This window comes from Narcine bancroftii, chromosome 3, assembly GCF_036971445.1.
Source record: "Narcine bancroftii isolate sNarBan1 chromosome 3, sNarBan1.hap1, whole genome shotgun sequence".
Lineage (NCBI taxonomy): Eukaryota > Metazoa > Chordata > Chondrichthyes > Torpediniformes > Narcinidae > Narcine > Narcine bancroftii.
The window spans coordinates 248,487,030-248,499,115 of record NC_091471.1 but is presented as its reverse complement, the minus strand read 5'-3'; the positions used below and the strand labels follow the sequence as shown (position 1 = coordinate 248,499,115).

Here is a 12,086-nt window from a genome sequence, read left to right as displayed (position 1 = left end):
GTAGATTGCTGGATGAGGGCATCATCGAACCCAGTTCAAGCCCCTGGAGTGCCCAGGTGGTGGTTGTCAAGAATGGGGAAAAACTACGGATGGTGGTCGACTATAGCCAGACCATTAACCGCTTCACACTCCTGGATGCGTACCCCCTGCCACGCATCACGGATGTGGTGAACCAGATCGCCCAGTACCGCATTTTCTCCACTATTGACCTACGTTCGGCCTACCACCAGCTCCCGATCCGCTGCGAGGACCGACCATTCACGGCCTTTGAAGCGAATGGGCGGCTATATCAATTTCTCAGGGTACCATTCGGGGTCACAAATGGTGTCGCGGTCTTCCAGCGGGAAATGGACAGGATGGTGGACCAGAACGGGCTAACCGCTACCTTCCCGTATCTGGACAATATCACCATCTGCGGCCACGACATGCAGGACCATGACGCCAACCTAGACAAATTTCTTCAAACTGCCCGTCAGCTAAACCTGACTTACAATTTGGACAAGTGTGTTTTCCGGACCACACGACTCGCTATTCTAGGTTGTGTGGTGGAAAACGGGATAGTCATGCCAGATCCTGACCGCATGCGTCCCTTAATGGACTTACCCCCCCCCCCACATACCCAGAAAGCTCTCAAACGCTGCCTGGGCCTTTTCTCGTATTACGCCCAATGGGTTCCAAACTACGCCGACAAGGCACGTCCTCTTATCAAGACCACCTCTTTTCCCCTCTCGACCGAAGCCACAGCGGCTTTCAATCGAATCAAATCTGACATCGCTGCTGCGACGCTGCACGCAATCGATGAGTCTGTCCCGTTTCAAGTCGAGAGCGATGCATCCGACTTCGCCCTGGCAGCCACCTTGAACCAGGCCAGTCGGCCTGTAGCCTTCTTCTCCAGAACCCTCCAGGGTCCGGAGAGTAGACACTCCTCGATCGAGAAGGAGGCCCAGGCCATAGTTGAAGCGGTACGTCGTTGGAGACATTACCTCACTGGGAGGCGCTTTACACTGTTGACTGATCAACGCGCGGTCTCCTTCATGTTCAGCAACACCCAGCGTGGTAAGATAAAAAACGACAAAATCGCCAGATGGAGAATCGAACTCTCCACCTTTAACTATGACATCCTGTACCGGCCTGGTAAGCTCAACGACCCGCCTGACGCGCTCTCCAGGGGGACGTGCGCCAGCATACAGATGGACAGACTACGGAAACTCCATGAGGCGCTCTGTCATCCAGGGGTCACTAGGTTTGCTCACTTTGTCAAGGCGCGCAACTTACCCTACACAGTTGAGGAGATCCGCTCCATGACCCGAGCCTGTTCGGTGTGCGCCGAATGCAAGCCCCACTTCTTCCGTCCAGATAACTCCCACGTCATCAAAGCCACCCGCCCCTTCGAGCGTCTTAGCGTAGACTTTAAGGGACCCCTACCGTCGACCAACCGTAATACCTACATCCTTACGGCCATCGACGAATACTCCCGCTTCCCATTCGCTGTGGCCTGCCCAGACACCACTGCCACCTCAGTGATACAGGCCCTTCACAGTATTTTCACCATCTTCGGGTACCCCAATTCCATCCACAGTGATAGGGGGTCCTCATTCATGAGTGCAGAGCTGCAACAGTACCTTCTGGAGTGTGGTATTGCTTCAAGCAGGACCACGAGCTATAACCCACGCGGTAATGGCCAGGTCGAGAGGGAGAATGCCACCATATGGAGAGCGGTTACACTGGCTCTCCGGTCTAAAGGTCTCCCCACCTCTCACTGGCAGGAGGTTCTCACTAGTGCCTTACACTCCATCCGCTCCCTCCTATGTACTGCAACAAATGCCACCCCCCACGAAAGGATGTTCCTTTTCCCGAGGAAATCCGAATCGGGAACCACTGTACCGGCATGGCTCACCGTCCCTGGCCCCGTCCTTTTGCGACGCCACGTCCGGCACTCAAAGAATGACCCCTTGGTCGACCGAGTGACTCTACTCCACGCGAACCCACATTACGCATACGTGGAGTTCCCAGACGGGCGGGAGGACACTGTTTCGGTGCAGGACCTAGCTCAGGACGCGGTAGACCCAGCAAACCCCCCAACTCCTTATGCTCCAGGCCCCGTGCCGCAACAGAAGGACCAACAGCACCCCAATGACTCGGGCCACCCTGCCGACAAAACGACTGGGGAATTGAGCGACGGAGCAGTCGCACCCGATGAGCCCGCTGGCGACACCACTCCAGCGACCCCAATCCCGGCACCACGGCGGTCACGCCGGATGGTCAGACCCCCTGACCGCTACAGTCCTTGACCTACCCCTTCCTTTTCATTCTCTCCCTCGTTTTTGTTTTTTTTTTCTTTTCCCAGGGTCAATTCTCCAAGAAGGGGTGAATGTGATAGTACAGATCTATCACCAATGTACATAGTGTATATAGTTACTGTATCTAGACTGTGCTTACAGCGATTGGCTGAGAGCTAAGCCACACCTATTGTTTGGGCCTTAAAGGGGTGTGTCCCTAGCTAGGTCGGATCATTCCGGACTGGTCGGCCACCTGTGAAGAGCTCCTGTCTTTTGCTAATAAAAGCCTTGGTTTGGATCAACAAGTCTTTGGTTCTTTCGACGAGCTCTACAGTAAGGGACAAAATGGGTCCCCTCAAAGATCAGAGTCGTCGGCTATGTGTGGAGCCAAAAGTGATGGGGGAAGATCTTAAATGTATTTTTGCATCAGTATTCGCTTGGGAAACTGGCACAGAGTCAAGGAAAGTAAGGAAAACAAGCAGTGAGGTCAAGAGGAGGTGCTTGCTGTCTTAAAACAAACAAGGGCGGATAAATCCCCAGGGGTTGACAGGATATTCCTTCGGACTTTGAGGGAGGCTATTGTGGAAATGACAGGGGCTCTGACAGAAATATTTAAATTGTCCTTGGCAATGGGTGCGGTGCCGGAGTAGCTCATGCTGTTCTGTTGTTTAAAAAAGGCTGCAAAAGTAACTATGGTAATTATAGGCCGGTGCGTGAGCCTGACATCAGTAGTAGGTAAATTATTGGAAGTTATTCTAAAAGATCTGATAAAATTATTTGGATAGCCAAGGTCCCATGTGGAAGGTTAGTCAGGAAGGTTCAGACGCACAGGTAGGCATGGTGAAGTAGTAAACTGGACTTGCCAATGGCTGGAGAGGCCAGAGAGTGGTGGTAGATGATTGCTTCTCAGACTGGAAGCCTGTGACTAGTGTGCCTCAGGGATTGGTGCTGGGCACCTCCAGAGAGGTGGGAAACAGAATATTGTAGTTGAGCAAATATGGGCAGATTTATGTATGGATTGTATGACCAATACTATTGATGTGGAAGATAGATTAGTTCAATACAATTTCTTTCATCAGTTATATCTTACACCACAGAAATTGAAAAGATTGAAAGCAGATTTATCAGATCAATGCTTTAGATGTAGTGAAGGTATAGGAACTTTCTTGCATTCAACTTGATCTTGTCCAATGTAAGGCCCTTTTGAACAGATCTACGAATTTTTTTGGAACAAATTACAGGAATTGTTTCCCGAAAAGTCCGGATTTATATTTATTAGGAAACTTTGAAGGAACAAGCCCTAAATTAAAACTATCAACATACCAACTGGAAGTTGTTAAATTAGCGTTAATGGTGGCGAGGAAATGCATAGCAGTCACTTGCATATCTGATATATCTTTGACTATGACAAAATGGCATGCAGAGATTCAAAGTTATATTTTTTTGGAAATAAATTGTACATAGCTTGAGAAATAACTATGCTTTTGCAAATTTGGCACCTGCAGGCCCAAATATTAGGATTTAATTTGTAATAATGTCTTCTCTATGTCTCTAGACCTGAGAGATTCTCTGAATTCTAATGAAGAGTTCTTATATATGTGTTAGACAACATATCTGTGCAATCCTAAAAAATGTCTTTTTTTCTATATTTATATAGCTATACTATATCTTATATATTAATTGTTCTGGGGGTGGGTGGGAGGGGAGGGTTTTTTGGGGTAGGGGGTGAATACCATCAAGTATGTAATTTTAATTTGCTTTTATTTTGGAACTTGTGTAATTATATAAATTTTGATATGGAAAATTTTTAAATAAAATATTCAAAAAAAGGGATTGGAGCTGGGACCACTGTTGTTTGTTCTCTGGATAATGTGGTAAATTTTGCTGATGACACAAAGATCGGAGGTGTTGTGCACGGCGAGGAAGGTTTTCAAAGCTTGCAGAGGGATCTGGACCAGCTGGAAAAATGGGCTGAAAAATGGCAGATGGAATTTAATGCAGACAAGCATGAGGTGTTGCATTTTGGAAGGACAAACCAAGAAAGGACGTACACGGTAAATGGTCGGGCACTGAGGTGTGCGGTAGAACAGAGGGAATTACAGATGTGTAATTCCTGAAAATGGCATCACATGTAGATAGGTTTGTAAAGAGAGCTTTTGGCACATTGACCTTCATAAATCAAAGCACTGAGTGTAGGAACTGGGATGTTATGGTAAAGTTGTATAAAACAATGTTGAGGCCAAATTTGGAGTATTGTGTGTAGTTTTGGTCACCTAACTACAGGAAAGAAAGATAAGATGGAATGAGTGCAAGGAAGACTTACTAGGATATTGCCCAGACTTCAGGAACTGAGTTACAAAGGTTAAACAGGTTATGACTTTATTCCCTGAAGTGTAGAAGAATGAGGGGAGATTTGATAGATTTATTTAAAATTATGTGGGGGATAGACGGAGTAAATATAGGTAAGCTTTTTCCACTGGGAGTAGGTGAAATGCAAACCAGAGTACCTTTGTTAAAGGTGAAAGGGAAAAAGTATAGGGGGATCTTCATCACACAGAGAGTGGTGGGGTTGTGGAACACACTGCCAGCTGAAGTGATGAATGTGGGCTTAACATTTAAGAAAAATTTGGACAGGTACCTGGATGAGAGGGGTAGAGTGGGCTATGGACTGGGTGCAAGTCAGTGGGACTAGGCAGTAAAATAGTTTGGCACAGACTAGAAGGGCCGAAGGGGCCTGTTTCTGTGCTGCAATGTTTGATAGTTCCAAAGGCTCAGGCCCGAAATGTTGGTTATATATCTTTATCTTTGCTACATAAAGTACACTATTTGACCTGCTGAGTTTCTCCAGCATTGTGTTTTTACTTCAAGTTAATTGTTATCTGATTGTTCAAGAACAACCTGATGAAACAGCCTTCTCCAGTCCTCAGTGCAAAAACACGCAGACACACAACCAGACATAACACACATACAGACAAATAATATTTATGCAGGACAAGTATTATATCCATAAGAATAAATATTGTTTTGTACAAATGAGAGTCTCAGATGGTCAGTGCGAGCAGCTCCTTTGGTCATTCAGTGTTCTCACTGCCCATGGGAAGAAGCTGTTCCTCAGCTTCATGGCGCTGATCTGATCCTCCTGTATCTCTTTGGCTGAAAGGATCAGCTGAGAGACACTGTGTGCAAGGTGGAAGGGGTTCTCAATAATTTTGTGCACCTTCTTCCGTCAGTGATCTGGTAGATCAGGTCAACTGGGGAGGGAGTTGGGGGGGGGGAGACTCCAATGATCCTTTCTGCCATTCTTATGGTCCTATAGGTTGACCTCTGATCCATTTCTCTGATGCAACCTCCAGCTCACTCTTGATAGATCTCCTATAGAAGGTTGAAATAATGGTGGCCGGTCGCCTTGCCCAATTAAGTCTTCTCAGGAAGTGGAGTCCCTGTTGCGTCTTCCTGACAAGTAAGAAGATGTTGAGTGTCCACGATAGGTCACTAGTTAAGTGAACTCCAAGAAACTTGGTGCTCTCCACTCTCTTTACTACAGAGTTGTTGATGTGTAGGCACCTCCTGAAGTCCATGATCATCTCCTTCAACTTAACCATGTTGAGACTCAGGTTGTCAGCCTCGCACCATTTCACGAGATTTTCCACCTCTTCTCTGTGGTGCGACTTATCGTTGTTGTTGATGAGACCGACGACTGTTGTGTCATCTGCAAACTTGGTGACACTGTTGGACCTGGATCTGGTAATGCAGTTGTGGATCAGTAGCATGGACAGGAGTGGGCTGAACACAGGCCTGAGCTGCGCCCAGTACGCAGATGGTTCTCAACATTCTGCTACCGACCCGAACAGACTGTGGTCTTTCCATTAGGAAATCTAGGATCCAATTACCGAGAGGGATCTTTAGACACAGCGAGGGCAGCTTCTCCATCAGCCTCTGGGGAAAGATCATATTAAACACCAAGCTCAATTCGTGAACTTCCTTGCTTTTAGTAGAGATTCTTCAAACTAGAAATGTACTGGTGTAGCAGGACGAGCGACCGCGTGAATAAACGGGCTGAATCGCAACACGCAGCCGGTCCAAGATGGCATGGGCCCCAGTCACTCCCGAGAAGGAGCCCGCGCTTAGCGCCACGTGCAGGCTAAGGAGCCCTCCACTTCCGCGTAGCAGCCAGCCAGCCGGAGAGCGACACGATGACGTCACTCCCGGAAGTCGGAGGTAACCAGAAGTGGGTGGGCTGACATGGGGACATGGGGAATTCAAGCCAGTTTTGGTTTACACTCACCTTGTGTGGACATCTCTTTATTTGGTAGCACTGCCGTAGTAGACACTACACTAGGATGTAAATATCCACAGACAAATTTGTGGTTGAGACACTGTGCTTGGGTATGGACTGCTCCAATGATTGTGTCAAATGTGATTTTTCCATTAACAGATCGAGACTTAAATATTAGTTCAGTTCCTGAAGCACTGGAAATTAACAGACAATATCAGCTGGAATGCATCGGTCCAAAGGTTTATCCAAAGAACAAGCTCAAGCTGACTTGGCTGAAAGGGAGTGAAGTTGTACAGCATAATTTCACAAAGGAGGAGGGTTTCCCAGATGAAGATGATCGATTGAGGAATGTCCTCAATATCACTGCAAAGATATTGGATGATGGGCAGCAATATACCTGTTTAGCAGAGGTGATCTTGGGTTCTAATACCACAAAACAAATCACAAACTACTCTGTGAATCTGGAAATATACGGTGAGTTCCACTTGTATAATAACGTACCTCCTCTTTTTGAGAAAATATTTGCTGAAAGTAAAGACTGAGAAGTCGCGTTACAGGTTGGGCGCCACTGTTAACGTAGCGGTTAGTGCAAATGCTGCTAGAGCACCAGAAACCAGGACTGTGGGTCGAATCTTGCACTGTCTGCAAGGAGTTTGGACATTCTCGTGTCTGATTGGGCTTCCTCCCACCGTTCAAAACGTATCAGGAGTGTAGGTTAATTGGGTGTAATTGGGCAGGACAGGCTCACGGACTGAAAGGGCCTGTTACTGTGCTGTATCTCTAAAATTTTTTAAATTTTAAATATTTTTTCTTTACTCCTATTTATTCTATAAAGTCTGTTGATTAGAAACCTTGAACAGTCCAAAATTGTTCGGTGTTCTCAATTCTTCAATGAGAGTAAATTGTTTGCACATTTTTAACAGCCAGAGGGCCTGCAAAATAATAAGTTTGCTGTCAGCTTGGGGTTGGTTTTGACTTGAGTTCAAAATATTCTGGTTGCCTCAGTCCAGGGAGAAAGGGTGCAGAGGAGGTTCTCCAGGATGCTGTGTGTGTGAGACTAACATCAATCACACAAGACAGAGTGCAAGTTAAACGCTAGTTTTAATAGACTAATATATATAGCTAGGTCTTGCCTCTGTGCAAGCCTAGGTCAGAATGGAGGAGCCTAGCTCCGGTTGGCTTTATATACAAGGTCGTCAGGTGACCCCCCCAAAGGATTTTGACCCCCCCCCCCCCCCCGTAAATTCATGTCAAGTATCTGACGGGCTTTCTTTTTTCTCCTGGATCTTCAGGGTACTATGGCAGGGGGAGTGGAAGGTATTGAGGGCAGAGGGTCATGACATTTGTATGCTGTGAAGGTGCAGATTTTCTAGTCGGTTGCAGGGTGGGAATATGTTGAGGGGGTGTAGGGCTTCCTGTACGAGTACTGGTTGTTGGGGTGTATTGTTCGGCGGGACCCTTTGGGGTGATGTGATGGTCAGCTGTCCTGGTGTCTGTCGTCCTTCGTGCTGATCTGTAGGGGTCTGCAACTCTCCTGCGTCGTCCATGATCCCTTCGTGCTGATCCATAGGGGTCTACGACTCTCCCACATCGTCTACAATTCCGGCCGGTGTGAGGTCCCTGGTGGCCACCGAGTCTTCCCGTCCGTCCATGAATGCGACAAATGCGTAGTGGGGGTTTGTGTGTCTCAACTCCACTGGCTCCACCAACGGGTCCATTTTGTGAGGCCTGCAGAGCTTCTGGAGGAGCTCTGGTCCTGGTGTCATCAACCATCGAGGCAGCACCGTGCTGTCGCGGCTTTCCTTGAAAAGGAAAACATACGGTCATGTGGTATCGTGTTACACAACAGCGAGCGTATAGAATGTAAAGCCTCCGGTAACACATCTTGCCAAGGGTAGGTCTTTTGCCTTTAAGGTAAAAGGGATGGTTTTCCAGATAGTGGCATTTTCCCTTTCTACTTCCCCATTACCCCTGGGATTGTAGCTTGTGGTGCAGCTGGTGGCAATGCCTCTATCCCGTAGGTACTGCTGGACTTCAGCACTCATAAAGGCAGCATCCCTGTCTGTGTGTATATAGCTGGGCTACCCACACATGCTGAAAATGGATTGCAGGCACTTTATTACCGTGGCTGTCGATACATCGGGGCATGGGATTGGAAAAAGGAAGCGGGAGTATTCGTCTATGGTATTAAGGAAATAGACGTTCCTGTCGTAGGAAGGGAGTGGGCCTTTAAAGTTGGGGCTGAGGTGCTTGAAAGGTCTAGTAGCTTTTATCAGTGTGGCTTTATCTGGTTTGCATTCCGCACAGATGGGACAGCCCTTGTTTACTGTCCTTGCTTCTTCTACCGAGAATGGGAAATTTTAGGTCCTTATGAAGTGGAAAGTCTCATGACTCCTGGGTGGTCCAGCTCATTGTGCAAGCTCTGCAGTTGGGACATGTGGTTGAGGGCCATCGGACAGTGTATCTGGGGGCTCATTGTGCATAATATGTGAAAATCCACACAAACATGGGGAGAACGTACAAACTTCACACAGACAGTGGCGGATTAGAACCCCCTTCCCGATCGCTGGCGCTGTAACAGCATTGTGATAACCGTTGCGCTAACCATGTCATTGTAACTGAAAATATATGTTTTATTGGAATATGAAACAACAACAATTATGGTGAACAGCCGTATGTGGAAATAGAGATGGAGTGCTGGAACGCTGGCATCGGAGAGCAGCAGCAATCATCAAGGATTCACACCACCCAGCGCACGCTCCGTGCTCGCTGTTACCACAAGACTCGCACTGCCAGGTTCAGCTGCTGCCCTCAAACTCCTGAACAAACACAATCAGGGACTCATTTAAGGACTCTTATTTTGCACATTATTTATTATTGAATATTTGTTTTCTGTATTTCACAGTCAGTTTGCCATTTCTTCTTGCTTATATTTCTCTCTTTTGTACATGTAACTTGAATACAGTTAGTTTGCGCTACCAATAAGTTGAAATTCTGCCAGCCCCATAAGAAAAAGAATCTCAGGGTCGAATGCAATGTTTCTTTTAATTTGAATAGTAAAGAAACTTGGGTTCTTTGTATTAATTATATTTTATTAACAACTCACGACCTGTAGCTATTGCCCTGACAGTAGCAAAAAATGCACAGTCTGATTCCCTCTCTGCTCATCACTCAATGGATACACATTTGTGTGCCTATGGAGAAAATAACACATAATTCAAGAAATAAATACGACACCTTTGCCAAAATATGGCAACTTTATTGAGAGCACTTTGGTGCACAACTATTACAACTGCCCACAGTTTGAAAAAGCAAACAAAATACATAAAGACGACAGCCGTGAAGCACCACAAGGAGTGGAAGTTAATTAGAAAGACTGGCAGGTCGCTGAAGTTTTCTTTTACTTTTTACCTTTTTTTCTGCTTGTTATTTTAATTGCTTTAAAGTTCAGGGGAGGGAAAGAAATTGCAAGTACGCTGACCTAGACTTTATGTCTGAGAAATGAAGTATACTAAAAGAAAGTGTAAATACGTTTAAAAGATTTCTTTTCAGATGTGATACACTGTGTGATTTTGGAAAAATAGAAAAATAAAATCTTCAAATAAAACAACTCTCAACCTCGTGGGCCATCCATTTTGCATCTAATCGAGGTGGAGCATTTCTCTGACGCCCTCTAGTGACCAGGAGGATCACCAACATCCCCTTTCCTTAAAATGCTCAGTTTAGTAACATTGCATTTCAAACATCAACCACATGATCTTTTTAAGTGGGCAGTTCTTTTTTCTTTTAGCAATTCAGCCTGTTGGGTGCATTGTGGGTCAGTTCCACTGCTCCACTGCTGTCTAGAACTGGTGGTGTTTCCTCTGTTGCTGTGCAGGCTGGATCTTCTGCATTTGACTGTTCTTGCAGCATCACTTGCATTTTCACCAGGCTCTTTCGATTCCTCCTCAGTATTTGACCCTCCTCTGTTCTGACCGTGTATGTACTCTGACAATAAATCTGAACTTTGAAATTGCTTTCCCTATCTTTGAATGCTTAAGCCCAAAAACCTACCTGTGCATTGGCAGCTTTTATTCATGGTTTACTTTGGACAGAAGTTGCTCTAGGCAGGTGTCAGCCAGATGCTTCCCAACTGAGAAGGGATATCTGATTTGACACTCATCCATCTGCACCTCCTCACCTTTGTAATTTGTAGTGGTGGTGGTCAACCTAGATCCTGATACAACAAGATAACCTGATAAATTTTTCACATTTCAACATTGAACCTGAAATCCTAGTCACAAATGGAATGTTTGAGCCTGGTGCAAGTTATGAACATTCTAAGTTAATTCATGAGTGCACCAGACAGAGGTAGAAACTGGAAAATTGGGAAAAGCATCTTCTCAACCCTAAAGAATGTGATTTTTCACATGATTGTTTTTACCTGGTCCCTCTACACCATCTCCATAACCAAGAAAGCCCAGCAGCGCCTCTACTTCCTGCAAAGGCTGAGGAAAGTCCATCTCCCTCCCTCCGTCCTCATTACGTTCTACAGAGGATGTATCGAGAGCATCCTGTGCAACTGTGTCACCACCTGCTTTGGAAGCTGTATCTCCTCAGACCGCAAGACCCTGCAAAGGATAGTGAAGTCACTGGAAAAGACCATTGGAGAACCAACCTCTTCCTAGCATGAAGGACATCTATAACACTTGATGCAGGCAGAAAGCAATAAACATTGTGAAAGACTCCACATATCCCGCCTGTAAACTGTTCTCCTTTCTGCCTCCTCTCAGCACTCGGGCCCTTACGTCCAGAGGGGGAGAAGCTTTCCCCCCCCCCCACCCCACCCCAAGCCATCAGACTCCTGAACTCCCAATACAATGTGGATAGTGTACCATGGACTTTCAGTGTTTACATCTTAGTACCTTAATATTTTAATGTGTTAACTGCTTTCCTAACTTATTTATGTAAATAGGCTCTGTGGTCATGTAGAAATGCTTTCTCAGCCTTCCGTGTGACCAATAAATAAAGTTGACTTGAGGGAATAGACTCACAGGATGAATCCTGACCTGTTTTCTGCTTTGTTTACCAGTACCTGAAATACCCTGTAGCAAATCAATATGTGACTAATTTCTTGTGTGTCTTACAGCTTTTCCAGACTCTCCTAGGATCCTGAACAAAAACCCCATTGAAGTAAATCAGGAGGTAACATTAACGTGTGAAGTCCTAAATGTCCATCCAGCTGAGAAGATTGGAATAAAATGGATTTTGAATGGTAAAGATCAGAAACCATCGAAACATAGACCAGATGATCCCTCTCTTGTCAGGGAAACAATTGCATGGACACCACAACAGATTGGTCCAAATGAAGTTGTTTGCATCGCATATTTTGAAGGCTATCCATCAGTTCCACAGAAGAAGGACAACATTTCCATTGAGGTGTACAGTGAGTAGATTGAGTGCATTCTGATAAGGCCTTTTGTCAGCATTCATCTAACTGATGAAGTTCCCAGTGTCACAAAACATGTGCTCAGTCGATGGATACATTTGCA

At 45.9% G+C, this 12,086-nt stretch overlaps 1 protein-coding gene across 6 annotated transcripts in view; it reads left to right on the top strand.

Moving 5' to 3' along the window:
* LOC138758497 (intercellular adhesion molecule 5-like) overlaps window positions 1-12,086 on the top strand; it is a 72,309-nt gene that overhangs the window by 16,941 nt on the left and 43,282 nt on the right. For all 6 annotated transcript variants that reach the window (XR_011354302.1, XM_069927475.1, XM_069927476.1 and 3 more), the window contains exons 3-4: window positions 6,715-7,029; window positions 11,684-11,980. Coding sequence is in view for 5 of the 6 variants with exons in the window: in XM_069927475.1 (XP_069783576.1) it covers window positions 6,715-7,029; window positions 11,684-11,980 (612 nt within the window). In the remaining variant the exon portion in view is untranslated. The remainder of the gene's footprint in view (window positions 1-6,714; window positions 7,030-11,683; window positions 11,981-12,086) is intronic.